Source organism: Ricinus communis, chromosome 5, assembly GCF_019578655.1.
Source record: "Ricinus communis isolate WT05 ecotype wild-type chromosome 5, ASM1957865v1, whole genome shotgun sequence".
Classification (NCBI taxonomy): domain Eukaryota; kingdom Viridiplantae; phylum Streptophyta; class Magnoliopsida; order Malpighiales; family Euphorbiaceae; genus Ricinus; species Ricinus communis.
This window is the reverse complement of record NC_063260.1, coordinates 19,620,478-19,634,533: the sequence shown is the minus strand read 5'-3', so window position 1 is coordinate 19,634,533 and position 14,056 is coordinate 19,620,478. Positions and strand designations below refer to the sequence as shown.

Here is a 14,056-nt window from a genome sequence, read left to right as displayed (position 1 = left end):
TCCGGTTAACTGAAAACAGCAGCAAAAGATACGAGGCCCAGGTACCTGATAGCAGAACTTGGATCACAACTTCTAGTTGGTTCCATAAGGAATGTCGCTGCTAAGGATTTTCACTAACAAGCATTTACTTGATTCCCACGAGTAAGCATTAATTGCATAACATTGGAGCAGATGCATCTCTTTATGAACAGGATCCATACAGATTGGGGGAAAAATGCTTAAGCGTAAATAGAACAAAACTCATTTACAAAGAATACGAAAAAAAGAAGGGCCAAAAATAAGAAAGCTATCTAACATGTTTAAGTTTCCAAAATTACCAGATGATGAATAGTTGTTGTGAATGCAAAGGCAAGGGTTTCTTCTCAAACACACACAGACAAAAAGAAAAAAAAAGAATCAAAACTCCCTGATGCATATAAACAAAGATGATTTCAATGTGATACAATAAATAAAGTTGAAGAAAAAAAATTTAGCAACTACTGGAAGAAAAAATAGGAGGACATTAACTTGAAAGTTGATGCACAATAAGACTTTCATGATTCATCAATCAACGAATGCAACTCCTCCCGAAATTTAGAAATTTCATCTGCCTCTACAGCCATGACCAACCCCATCAACCGGTAATTCCTTAGCTGCAAGAACAATCAAAACCAAAAAGAAATTAACATCCTGCCACAGAAGCTATCAGTGGCATCTGTCGAGACCCACACCAGCCAAGATGGACCATCAGCAGATTACATGCTTATGAATACAGCACCAACCAAAACATAAATGTTATGAATACAAGAAGACCAGGAAAGATGCGTTTTTACTTATACATGGATGCTCTTTGTTTGCCGAGTGGAAGAAATTCCATAAGTAAATGTATTTCGCTGGCATCCACTTTGAGATTATAATTCATATATGATGTCAATAGTGTAACCTCAGTAGGACAACAGCAAAGTTACTTACTTCATGAGTCGTTACATGCTCTGAGTGCAGAGGAAAACAGCACGACCATGAACAGTGCTGAAACGTAATTGCTAAACAATCAGTAATTGACAGGACAGCAGGAGCAGATTGACGCGCTATGTTAATGATAAGAAAGGATACATACTTTGTAAAATATTTCATCTTCAGGCTTAATGTATATTATTGCTTCCTCATTGTCACTGCTTTGCCTCTTTTTCTGGTCTGCATTCTTGTGCTGTTGTTTCATATCAACAACAGATTATTTTCTATTGTAGATCATAAAGGAACAAAATGTAAATAAAATGATATAAAGAAGATTCCAAATGAGTATACCTTATAAATTTTAGTAATTAGCAAATAGGACTTGAAGCAGAAAGACTTCCTAAGCTCCTCTGTTGGCTTCAGCAAGAATGAAACATGGAATTTTAGCAAAGCAAATAAAGCTGTGCCCACAAGGGAAATAAAGAGATTAATTTTACTAAGCTCACCCATTTCAAACAACATTCTCATCTAACCTCATCTTCGGTAGCCCATAACACTTCATCAAATAAGGCATCATAAAGAGGCGGCAAAAGTTCGGGAGGAAGATTGACAACACGCTGAGACACCAAGAGACCTACATATTGTGCTTGCTCTCCTAAAAGTAATCTCAAATCATCTAGTATGTTTCTTTCCAGACATACTTTGATGAGGAACTCCTTGATATCCATAATGCATTTATGATCCTGCGAAGAACCAACCCACAATTCATCAGCCAGCACCAGTAGAATGTAATAAACCTAAACCGCTGCTCAGTACACCAGCCAATTAACAGTAAGTTACAAATCATGAATAACATAGCATATCATGCAAACTAGAGATTATTAGGAAAGGAGATCATATACATGCCCATGGTCCATTTGAAGTTAAGCTAGCTTAAGTCAAAGTGTTGAACAGATTTTGTCCAGAAAAGGTTTCTGACTTGGGGATCTTTTATAGATATGTTGTTCTGTACATTATGAATCAGTTAGTGGCGACATTGGCATCACAATGCACCTAACATGATTTGGTTGGCAAATAAGTATTGATTGCTTGAAAAAGTATAGAAAGAAGGTTTCGGTCAAATTTAGTTCGAAGAAACAATAAAGTGGCACTGCCTTCTCATTTCTTTCAAGAGACATGTGGAATTCAGACCTGGAATAACTTGCTCGCGGATCAAATTGAAGTAGGGTATAGTAGCCACCTTCAGAACATATTAGAGAAGTGAGCTTAAACAATAAGATTTCCCCTCAATGTCTTACTCCATCTTCTCGTGCCGCAATGTAATTGCAGCATATTAGCCATTGGAACCATAGAGGCCTCAAAGAAGGAAAAAACTACACAATAATAATAATGAAAAGCAGATTGGAAGTAATAATCACTTGCCTTATATCTCCCCAAGTTAAGGACAGTAGTGACAGAGAACAGTCCATCTTCATCATCCTCTATTTTAACAACAGTCCCCACAGTGGTCTGCCCCAAAATTATGTCTACAAAACCACTCAAATCCCACTCCTTATTATCAAGGTAAGTCTGCAGCAAAATCTTCACTCCATGAAATTCATCGGGTTTCGGATCAAAGAACACAAAATCCGCTTGGATAAATCCCTTCATAGAATACAAAAAAGATTAATAAAATTGCAAACTGAACTGATATAAATATCTCGCTGGAAATTCCGCCGAATTAATTTTCTTACTTCAAGCTCTTCTTCCTCAGAAGACTCAGACTGCTTATTCTTCTCTTTCGAAGAGTGCTTGATAATTCCATCACCTACAAACAACATCAGACTATAAACCAGAAAGAACAAGCAAAAAGTCACATGTCAAAATTATGACGAAGAATACAATCAGATTAGATACCTAGTGCACTTGGGGAAGATCCAAGTAGCTTGTTGTTGAGCTTTTGACGCTTAATCAGGTAAGATGAGGCAAGATGAGCAACTGAACGTGCAAATGGAGAATAAGTCAGTGGCCGAGCCATTGTTGATCTGCGCCATCTTGATCGCTTTGGTGGCATTGTTACTATGCTGCAATTAAGATCACATCGAGGGAAAAAAGAAAAAGAACAAACAAATCCTTCAGGTCAAGAATAGGATTGATGAGCAAGCAAAATAATGCAAATGAGGAAAAAAAAGAAAAAGAGTATGCACCACATACAATATCAATCACTTCCTCCTGGCTCACATAGGCAGCACCAAAGCATTCGGACGTCATCAGCCTAAAGTTTAGTTATTTATGAAGGGTAGAATTGCAAAATTAATAGCATCAGCTACATCAACTAAGATCTCTGCTTATGAAAAATTGGATCAGTTTAGCAGCGTCACACCAATTTCAGACTACCCTGTCAATTTTTAAGCACTGCTTGCTTCCCACAGTCAACTCAAGTGAGCTTTAATTTCAATCAGGAGTGTGTATCTGTCTGTTCTGATCAACGTAAAACCAACTATACCTAAATAATCTAAAATCCAAAAGAAACAAATTAAGGTGCAGTTGAAATCACAGGTTTGGCTTTGGTTTCAATAATTACGATTAAACAAATAATCAAATTGCATGCATTTGTGTAGAGTAATTAGACTGTTAAAGTAACATTAGCGTAAAACAACCACCTAAATATCATTGAACAAATAAACGTCAAATGAACCAAAAGATCATTGTTTACACAAATTCTCCTACAAATTGCATTACCATATTAAACGTATTCAGACACTAGAAAATTTAACACATGCAATTTAAAACTTGCGGAAAATAAATTTCTCTGTCTTCGATAAAAGATTTAAGCACAAAAAGCACCTAGCACAGCCGATTAGATAATATCTCACAAAAATTGCAATAAAGAAAAAGGTAAGAATATCAAAACTAACTGGAGTAGTTTAACATTCATGAGACACAGTAAGGCGTACCGATTGATCGCGAGAAGTAGAGAATGTAACAGGAAAATGATGAACTGAAGGGAAAGGAAAGTGCGTGAAAGTGGGAGTATCAGTAGATCGGGAACTAAATAAGGGTTTGGCGACTTGGACAGCTTGTTTTCCTGCAAGTATATCTGCAACAGTACGGGCTGATATGTTTTATTTCAGTTTTAATGCAAGTTAGTTCTTTGTTCTTGAAGAAAGGAAAACTAGGGTTTAAGAGAGGTTGTATTCTATTCTATCTCACAGTTGCTGGACTGGGCTTAGATCAGCTTGGTGTGGGATTGAATTAAAGAGCTTATGTAATAGACTGGCCCAAACCTGAAACTACCTGTAGCAAGATTGAGAAATAGAAGATGGAAGATGGTGCTTAAAAAGGAAGACGAACAAGTTTGGAAGGAATGGATAGGAACAGAAAATTTGACAAACATTACGCAGGGAAGGTGAGTCACTGTGAAATAAAGAGAGAAAGAAAATACACAAAAATTTGAAAAGCAAGTAATGAAATGCAAGAAAATTCTTAGATATTGCTTTAACCAGCAAAATGATATATAACTTTAATCGCCTTTAAAGCCGCAGCCAAATGTTTTTTACTTTGCAAGATTCCTTTCAAATAATCTTTAATAGCTATAATTTCTCAAGCACATACTGTTAAGATGAAAATCCAGAAATGAGATTTGAGATCAAATGGCAGAAATTTTATAATTTTGTTTTCTTTTATTGACCGGTTTAATTGGTTCAATGGAAGATAGAGAATAAAGATTGTGGTAAACAAGCAATATGATGATAGAATTAATGAATAAAAGAACAAAACAAAAGATAGAATTCAAAAGAATGACTCTAATACTAATTTATATTTATTCGAAATTTATTAAAAATTTTATTTTATTTAATAAAAATTATATTTAAAAATTATATATATTTTATTAAAAGGTAATTTAATTATAGTCAATTTTATAATATTTATAAATATTATAAATTTTAATTAAATACAATATAAATATTATTCTCGTCGAATTATATACGAATATTATCATATTTGCTTAAGCATGGACCAATAGCAGAGCAATCAATCACTTTAGGGGCACTAATATATAAGTTGATATTTTTCTATTATATTTTGTTAAGCACGACATTCGAACGGCGATGAGTTCTTCCTAAAACCTAATTATTCAATGTATGCCCTACTTTTAGCTCAAACCAACTTCTCTTTTTCTCTTCAAATTTCGAATTTCAAATTTCAAATGGGGGCTTAAAAGAACCTTACAATTCAGTACATCAATTCTTTTTTTGCCTTTTTCTTTGAGCGGTCGAACAGAGAAAAAATACATCTGTGCATATATTTATACACCCCACGTGGAAAATGCAATTTATTTCTACCAATTAAAGCAAATTATTACAGAGATAAAAGGACCGAGGAGACGGTCACGTGTCTAAATCAAAACCCTGTGATATTATTGGAGAGCCCAACTTGTCTCTATCCACCCATGTTTGCGAGTGTGACGGATGGAACTTTTTATTTTTTTCTTTTTTTTTTCTTTTCTGTATTTCAAAAATTATCTCCTAATTTGTATAACTATATAATTGTACTTAAATATAGATCTGCTAATCTCATAAATAAAAAGTATTTAATACAACTTCACCACTTCAATAGGATTATTCCTATAAATGCAATGCCTTTCTTTTTAGTTTTTCATTATTACCATTACTATTTAATTTTTATATTTTGTATTATCTTTAATCTATTTTTATGATATAGTAATATAGTTTTTAAATTTCTTTGATAATAACGTATTTTTTCATACAACAAAATCCTACTCTTTAAAAAGTTATTCAGTGTCCGTATTGATTAGTATTGCTTTAATTTTCTTTGATAGAAAGAAATTCATTATTTCTATAAATTGTTAAATACATGGAAATGATGACTTATTAATAATATTTGATCCAAGTGGGAGCAATACCATAAACGATAAACATGTTAGAAAAGTTCAATTTATGTGCATAATATATTATATATGAAAAGATGCGTTGTATATATTATTTTTATTAAAAAATTAAAAAAGAAAAAATCAAAATGCCCGAGCTAGAGTATAACACAACCATATCCCTTTAAAACAATTTCACTATTCTTATGAGTAGTATAGAAAATAAATTGAGAACATGTCTTATCAATTTCTAATTTCACTCTTTTTTTTAAAAATAATAATTCATTCCTTCTTAAACGTATTCTGAATTACGTATCTTTTTATAAAAATAAATTTTTTATTTATTCATATATATTTTAAAATAATCATATTACATTTGACTACTTAATTTAAATGATAATAATATTTGCTCTTAGGTATAAGAGGTTTTGAGTTTAAATTGTTTTTCTCGTACATAAATATTTTATAACAAATGTAAAAGAATTATTATTTTTCATTATATAGTTATAGCTTATTAGTTTTTCTATAAGATAAAAATATATTTAAAATTATTTTTATATTTTTATTAAAATTAATAATATAGATATTAATTTAAATTTTAAATACTTTTATAAGCTCGTGCTTTTAAAGATTTAATTCAACTAATAAAAGAAAATCAAGAGAGATTAAAAAAAAGTGACTTTCACTCGAATGAGGGGTTAACTACAGATTTTTTTTTTTTTGCTTTATTATTACTTTGTTTAATTTAATCTCAATTCAAAAGGTATAAAATCATAATAGTTATTTAGTATACAAAATCTTCCACTATTTTATTTATTTTAATTAACTAAACTTTATTATTTTTTCCACACTACTTAATTTTTTTTTTTTTTAATGTTTTCCAAGCATTCCAACTTAAAACGAAAACATAATTGTGAAAATGTAAAGAGGCCTATGGATTCTATTTCCATATAATGAAATATAAATTTTATTTTTTATAAAGTGGAAAATAATATTTTAATTACCCTCGCTAAGAATATCTTGAAATAGTTGAATTCCTTCCGCAGTATATTCATAGTTTTTTTTGTTTGTTTGTTTTTAGCTCATCAAGTTATCAATTATGTTAGTATTCCTGTATCCTCAAGGAAAATAAAGAAAGTATTACCTATTTAAAATTTGGGCATCAAATCTGACTTGTGATTCTAAGATATATATTAAAAAATTATTTATTTGATAAAATTATATTAATTAAAGTTAAATATAAGGAATTGAAAATTATTATTTGAATTCAATGAACTATCAATATTTTTATTTTTAGTTTAATTTTTATAAATATTACTGTTTTAGAGTTTTTTTTCCTTTCTTTCAAGTTTTTATTAATAAAGGAATAAAATTAAATATTATTATTACTTATATGTAAAAAGTTAACATATATGAATTATTTTGTAAAGAAAATCACATTTGTATAATTTAACACGAATGCTTAAAGAAAGTAATCTTAAATTATGATAAAAAGCGTATTAGGAAACTTGCTCCTATCCATAAATTTTATAGATTATAGCTAAATAGTTGGTTTTACCGCAAAATGCAAATCAAGTGTTTGTCTGTCATCTCCGCGTCACACACGTCACACCTATGCGAATATCAACAAACTTATGGCAATCCCGTGATTCCGCATTACTTTCAAGGTCAAAATCGTACAGAGTCAACTCTTTAAAATCCCTTCACCGTCCCCAAAGTCTTCCCTTTCCCCTTCTCTCTCTGTCTCTCTGTCCTTTAGAGAAAAAAAAAAAAAAACTGAAATCAAAAAGTCCAAAACAAAAACAAAAAAATGGACTCTTTTGAATCAAACATTAACAACAACAATGAAGATCACCAAATTACCAATAACCACAACACAGATCACGGCTGGCAAAAGGTCACCTACGCTAAACGTCAGCGTAAGCAAAAACCGGCGGACACCGCCGCCGCCGTAACCAATGGTAAAATCAACGGAACTGCGGCGGCAAACGACAAGGCGAACGTATTCCGTTCATTAGAACAGCAATCAGAAGAGCGACGACGTCGAATCATCGAATCTCAGAGAGCAGCAGATGTGCCTGAAGCGGCTCCTGTGAGATCGAAACACCACCGATCCGACGACGATGAGGAAGACGACGACGATAGCGAAGATGGTGCTAAAGGAAATGAGAAGGCTGCAGAGAAGAAAGTGAAGCAAAAGAAGGCGAAGAAACCGAAGGTTACTGTTGCTGAAGCTGCCGTTAAAATTGATGCCTCAGATCTCGCCGCTTTTCTCGCCGAAATATCGGTGAGTTATATTATAAAATTGTACGATTTAAATTCAATTAAAAAATGGTGCTTTTAATTTTGACTGATTGATTGTGATTTGTTATGTTTTATGGTTTAGGAATCGTATGAGGGGCAACAGGAGATAATGTTAATGAGATTTGCTGATTATTTCGGGAGAGCTTTTTCGTCTGTTAGTTCTGCTCAGTTTCCTTGGGTTAAATTGTTTAGGGAGAATTCTGTCGCTAAAATGGCTGACGTAAGTTATTGTGATCTTATTTTCCCAATTTATATTTTATGGCTGTTTGTTTTCTTATTCTGAAAGCAATTTTAATTCATTTGTGTGCTTTTCTATTTTTGCAATGGTTCTGGATGTATGCTTCTTGACTCGAGCTTCCATATTTTGAAAGGAATTGTTGGATGCATTTATTTTTCTAATGGTCCTTGCATGCGTTGTTTTGGTTTCAAGGTTCGTGCATATTCTCTTTGGAATCCATTGATGTATTCACCTCCTTGTGCATATTGGAGATTTTGAAACAAATATCTTTAGGATTGTGCTTTCTAAAATTCATCCTTTTATGTTCCATATACCAATTTTCAGAATGATCTTCTGCCATTATTTGGCTTGGCTGTAAATAAGTTCTAAAAAGGGTTTTGTTTTATTAACTTACATACCTTAAGTGGAGATTATATGGCTACATGATTTGGAACTCTTTGAAGTCTTGGGGTTGTGGAGAGGGAGGGATTTTTGGTTCAATGGTTCTGATATAGAACATTTAAGCAAAAATGATTGAATATTGTGTATATTTCATGATTAAAGAAAATCTGACATTGTTATTTAGGCATCTCTTTCCCCTAATTTATGAATTTTATTATCTTGTCTTGGTTTGAGCATCATGTTGGTTGTTATGACATGCTTCTAGTTAAGTACATCCACTTGATGTTATGCTATATATTCTCATATCTATCTATTGTATCTTAGTATAAATTACATGAATTTCTATACCTAATGCTTCTACCATTTTTAATGAACTTATTGGCTAACTTGTTTTTAATAGATTCCCCTGTCACACATTTCTGATGCTGTTTATAAGACATCCATAGATTGGATCAATCAACGCACTATTGAGGCACTGGGTTCCTTTGTGTTATGGTCTTTAGACTGCATCCTTCATGACTTGTCAAGCCAGCAAACTGGTTCTAAGGTTTCTAAAAAGGGTGTGCAACAAGTATCATCAAAATCTCAGGTAAGGGTTTTTCTCCTCTTGATGCTTTTCTACATAATGCCTATATGACCAATTTTTTGTTGGGTAGGACCATTGAGTTTTGATCTGTGTATATGGTCATTTGGTTGTTGAACATAGGGTAATCCCTTCTTTATTAGTGTGCAGTACTTTTTTATTTTATTTTTAATTTTGCGAGTACATTGATCTGCCGAAGGACGACTGGAATCAACTTTGAAATTATACCTTGCCGGAATTGATGTTTCCGTTATCATTTTCATCTTTAATGTTCTTTAGCTGTAATGTTTAGATACTGTAGTTCTTCATTTTGTGATCATACTATGTATGCACACACAAAATAATTTGCTTGATCAATTCTGTTTCAAGGGTATAATTTTGATTGTGATCATTTATTACCAAAAAGGAGAAGCAGCAAACTGTGAACAGTGCGACTATTTCTTGCAAAATGAATAGCTTGTGATTAGATTTGGGATTCATTTAAAGACTTAAAAACCTCCCAATGCACACCGCCCCTTCCCACTCACCCACCCAAGGGGAGATATTTTTATTTTTCTTCTTTTCTAACTAGCTTGTGTTTTCTAATTCTGTTATCTTGGTTCAAATACTTGTGCTTCATAATCTTTTTTCCCCTCCTAAATTTGTATTTTTACTTTCAACATGTGCATCCTTCATATAGTAGATTACTTAATATATGTTAACATATGAGTAAAATGACAGGTTGGTATGTTTGTGGTCTTAGCGATGGTGTTGAGACGAAAGCCTGATGCCTTAGTTAATGTACTGCCTACATTGAGGGATAGTTCAAAATACCAAGGACAAGACAAACTTCCAGTTGTGGCATGGATGATAGCCCAGGTAAATGAATGCCGGCATCAAGTTAGCGCCTAACAGGATCAGCCCTGAAATCCTTTATTTCCTTTTCTATTTTGAAGATAATTTATACCTTAGGTCTGAAAATCTTATTTATAGGTCTCTCAAGGAGATTTGGCTGTAGGGTTGTACGCATGGGCACACAACCTCTTCCCTTTAGTGAGTGGCAAAAGTTCTAATCCGCAGTCCAGGGATATAATTTTGCAGCTAGTAGAAAAGTATGCAAGCGTTCTAGTTCTGCTTGGCTTCTCCTTTTATGCTTGCTCTCAATTCTTTAATAATTGTGGAATTGTTAATTTTGTTGCAGAATTTTGTCTTCCCCTAAGGCTCCTACAATTTTAGTGAGTGGTGCTGTGAGGAAGGGAGAGCGCCTGGTGCCACCTTTTGCACTTGAGATACTACTGCGAGTGACATTTCCTACATCTTCAGCTAGAGTAAAGGTGGTTTATTGGGGGCAATATTAGAATTCATTCTCATGGATAATGTAGATTCAATGTTCTTATTTCTGTTGCCTGTGGTGTTTATGCAGGCTACTGAGAGGTTTGAGGCAATATATCCTACCCTAAAAGATGTGGCTTTGGCTGGTTCTGTTGGAAGCAAAGCCATGAAACAAGTGTCATTGCAGATACTAAATTTTGCTTTTAAAGCAGCAGGGGAAAGTAGGGGATTTAATTTATTGTCTTGTCATATATGTATTTTTTTTTTCCTGAAAAAGTGATTATTAAAACTGTGGGTGACTATTTTCTGTTTTAACAGGCAATCCTGAGTTATCCAAGGAAGCAGCTGGCATTTGTATCTGGTGTTTGACCCAGAATGCTGAATGCTATAAGCATTGGGTGAGCTGTTCTATTTCTTATCTTAGAAGATGGTTATTTATGTATTCATTCTTATGTATTCTATCATTTATTTGTAGCATCCCATTGTTTTAAATGTGTTCACTGAATTGTAAACTGGAGAAACAGGATAAAATTTACCAGGAGAATCCAGAAGCTAGCATCGCTATTCTTAAGAAACTGTTGGAGGAATGGAAGGAGCTCTCAGCTAAACTCTCACCTCTTGATCCTTTGAGGGAAACTCTCAAGAGTTTTAGACGGAAGGTAATCCCTCGTTCTATGCAGCATTTTCATATAATTTTCTAATCCTGCTGGAGGGGGAGGCTCCATATTCGGGGAGTTGCTAAATACAGTTGGCTATCAACACAACTGCGTACTGTAATTTAATTTTTATACAAAGTTCTCTTTATAACCATTATGCAGAAGCAGTAGAGTTACTAACTCTTGCTTCTTTGTATTTAAATGCAGAATGAGAAAGCAATGGCAAGTGCAGAAGATGCTGCTAAACATGCACTCCTCCGGGATGCTGACAAGTATTGCAAGGCGATATTGGGAAAGTTATCCCGTGGCCGTTTCTGCACAAAAATGACTGTTGCTGTTGTTGCACTGGCGGTTGGTGCTGCCATCATCTCCCCAAATATGGAGTCCTGGGATTGGAAGAAGTTGGCTGTATTTGTTAACTCCCAGTTCTCTTATTGAGTGGGATGTTCTATGCATACATATCAGCAACATTGGTGAAAAGCATCAAACTTGTTCCTAGAATACTAGTTTTCTTCAATTTTGTACTTCTGATTCTGACTAAGAGAAAGGAGAAAATTTTCAGCATAATGTTTTTAGGGTCTTTGTTTGGTGATCACATACCGTATGAGAAACATAGGCTGTTACGTTATTGAGAAAAAACATGCAGTGTTCAGGAGAAATAAGCATCTGGTGGGTAATATTTATTTTACGAAGCATATGAAGAATAGCTTGATTTCAGATTGTAGCAGTATCTAGTCAAATTGAGCAATATTTGTAATTGCAAAGGCATTTATGAATGCAGAAAGTATCTAATCCAAATCATGTCTGTTTTCTGTATTTTTTTTATTGAATCCGGAAAGAAATAAAATCCTATATATCGTGGGTGTGAGATGTTACTATAAACAAGCCAATCTTTAGAATCATGCTGTTAATTGTTGCTACTGTAAATTGCAATAAAGGATAAACGCAAATTTCCTGGTTAAAGGACACAGGAAATAAAGAAGAATTTATGTGGGCCACAACAATCTGTTGTTGAAAAGATAGTGTTAGATTTACATAAAACAGATTACATCAGGGTACATAATACCAAGAAGCTCGGCGAGGGCCTAAAGAAATCTCAGCATTTTTTAGTCATAATCTTCAGGTGTAGCGTAAGGGAACTTGGCATAATCATTTTTAATTTGCGAAGGATTTTCAGGTGTAGACCATGGGTACTTCATGGATGGATCCCTTGGAAATTTCCTGAAGTTCAGAAATGGTGCCCAAAGTAGTATCCTGAACACAGTTCAAAATAATTCGTCATCTGTTTGTCGAAAATTACTAAAGTATCCACATTTTTTAGGTTTGAATCAGGAATTATTATGGGCTTTCCTCATTCTTAAATTGTGACTAGCTCATATTAATAGTACAAGTAGAATCAAGTTCAGACAACCATATAGAAAGATACGCAAACTTACCCTGGAAAGAAAATGAAGGTAAACATGAACTGTAAGTACATTTCAAAGAGCTTTCTCCTGTACCATCTTACTCTCATCCAATTCATGATAATAGGCTGCAATTTTACCATATGAATTCAGGATCAACTAAGGAGAAAAGGATGAGCCTTCATTTGACATATGAAAACATAGGAACAATAATGAGATTCACTCACTGGCATGATGAGGAAATACCAAAAGGCAACAATTGCTGATTGTATTAAAACCCATGTCAAATCCTCCTCATTATTCACTCCAGTAACTGCTAATGCTGACTGCTCGACCTGTTTGAAGTATTTTTACAATATTCAAGCTCAAGAAACTGTCATTCATGGCCAAAAGAATGAAAGCAAGAAAGGGGAAAAGGATAGGAGAATAAAAAATGATGACTACAGAACATAATAATAGAAAGAAATCAATGTCTTACAGTGGCAAAAAATGCACCAAGTTGAACTGCCAAGCTGAACTTCTTGACATCATTGTAGCCTTCAGGACTTCTCCTGATGCTTGAGACTTTCTGTTATACACAAGAATTTTGTAATTGTTCACGATTGCTTTAGAAGTTTCTTGAACAAGAATAGTTTTAAGTTAAAAGTTTCAGAGCAAGGGAGATGCACCTTATCAAGCTTGGAATTGTGGACTGGCTTGTATTTAGATGAAATATAGAAAGGAGCTTTTCTGCGATGAGGAGATAGAGAAGGCAAAGCCTTGGGGATATGGAAGCTTAAAGAGCAGCTCATTTTAGAGCTATATCTGTGTTTCCTTATCTTTTTTCAGTGTTCTGTTTCATGGCATAGGATGCATAGTGGTTTGGCCTCCCAAATGAACGGGAAAGAAAAAGGGCGATAAACAGAAACTCCAAACATTTAGTGCATTCAAGGCCACAAAGAGTTGATCTATTTTATTTTACATTTGATCTTCTTCTATTAAAATATTGGTAGGTCCTTTCCCTATTATTGGACCATCTCTCTTGACTAAAGATTTTTATATATATTTTTTCCCTCTCATTTTCTTTTCTTATCTCCTGGTAATAGTAAAAGAGGAATTAGGGAGTACAATTATTGCTAAAATCCCATCCTCCAATATTCAAGATAATAAATAGTATATCTTTTTAATTAGACAACACATATGGATTTTACAAACAATATGTACCTTATGAATTTTGATTATTATCTATTACTCATGAATTTCTTAATGACAAATAAATATTATTTATTATTATCAAACAAATCAAAATATAAAGATTTTAATTAGAATTTTATTTTATTTTTGTTAATACTAAAAAATATAGAATTTGATTAGTAGAAGTTCTAATTATCCAAAATC

At 33.4% G+C, this 14,056-nt stretch overlaps 3 protein-coding genes across 8 annotated transcripts; 1 reads left to right on the top strand and 2 right to left on the bottom strand.

Moving 5' to 3' along the window:
• Positions 1 to 388: 388 nt before the first annotated feature.
• Positions 389 to 4,416, bottom strand: LOC8262525 (protein BCCIP homolog). 6 transcript variants are annotated; one of them, XM_048374825.1, is made up of 10 exons: positions 3,870 to 4,415; positions 3,127 to 3,427; positions 2,830 to 2,996; positions 2,667 to 2,740; positions 2,356 to 2,577; positions 1,467 to 1,676; positions 1,285 to 1,350; positions 1,097 to 1,186; positions 952 to 1,022; positions 389 to 632 (listed from the first exon to the last, which is right to left on the bottom strand). In XM_048374825.1, the coding sequence occupies exons 3-9, from the start codon at positions 2,984 to 2,986 to the stop codon at positions 963 to 965; spliced, it is 879 nt and encodes a 292-aa protein (XP_048230782.1). In that variant the 5' UTR covers positions 2,987 to 2,996; positions 3,127 to 3,427; positions 3,870 to 4,415; the 3' UTR covers positions 389 to 632; positions 952 to 962. The 6 variants fall into 6 exon arrangements, with proteins under 6 accessions (XP_048230782.1, XP_015580019.2, XP_048230779.1 ...); XM_015724533.3 differs by having other exon boundaries at positions 952 to 1,008; positions 3,127 to 3,187; positions 3,870 to 4,409; XM_048374822.1 differs by having other exon boundaries at positions 952 to 1,008; positions 3,870 to 4,408.
• Positions 4,417 to 7,502: 3,086 nt separating this feature from the next.
• On the top strand, positions 7,503 to 12,074 carry LOC8262524. Its single transcript, XM_002527746.4, has 10 exons — positions 7,503 to 8,090; positions 8,190 to 8,327; positions 9,127 to 9,315; positions 10,030 to 10,167; positions 10,282 to 10,400; positions 10,490 to 10,622; positions 10,712 to 10,841; positions 10,939 to 11,018; positions 11,145 to 11,279; positions 11,484 to 12,074. The coding sequence occupies exons 1-10, from the start codon at positions 7,614 to 7,616 to the stop codon at positions 11,712 to 11,714; spliced, it is 1,770 nt and encodes a 589-aa protein (XP_002527792.2). The 5' UTR covers positions 7,503 to 7,613; the 3' UTR covers positions 11,715 to 12,074.
• A 193-nt stretch (positions 12,075 to 12,267) lies between these two features.
• LOC8262523 (NAD(P)H-quinone oxidoreductase subunit L, chloroplastic) lies at positions 12,268 to 13,612 on the bottom strand. The gene is made up of 5 exons (XM_002527745.4): positions 13,348 to 13,612; positions 13,158 to 13,247; positions 12,907 to 13,014; positions 12,713 to 12,807; positions 12,268 to 12,530 (listed from the first exon to the last, which is right to left on the bottom strand). The coding sequence occupies exons 1-5, from the start codon at positions 13,468 to 13,470 to the stop codon at positions 12,383 to 12,385; spliced, it is 564 nt and encodes a 187-aa protein (XP_002527791.2). The 5' UTR covers positions 13,471 to 13,612; the 3' UTR covers positions 12,268 to 12,382.
• Between the last annotated feature and the right edge of the window lie 444 nt (positions 13,613 to 14,056).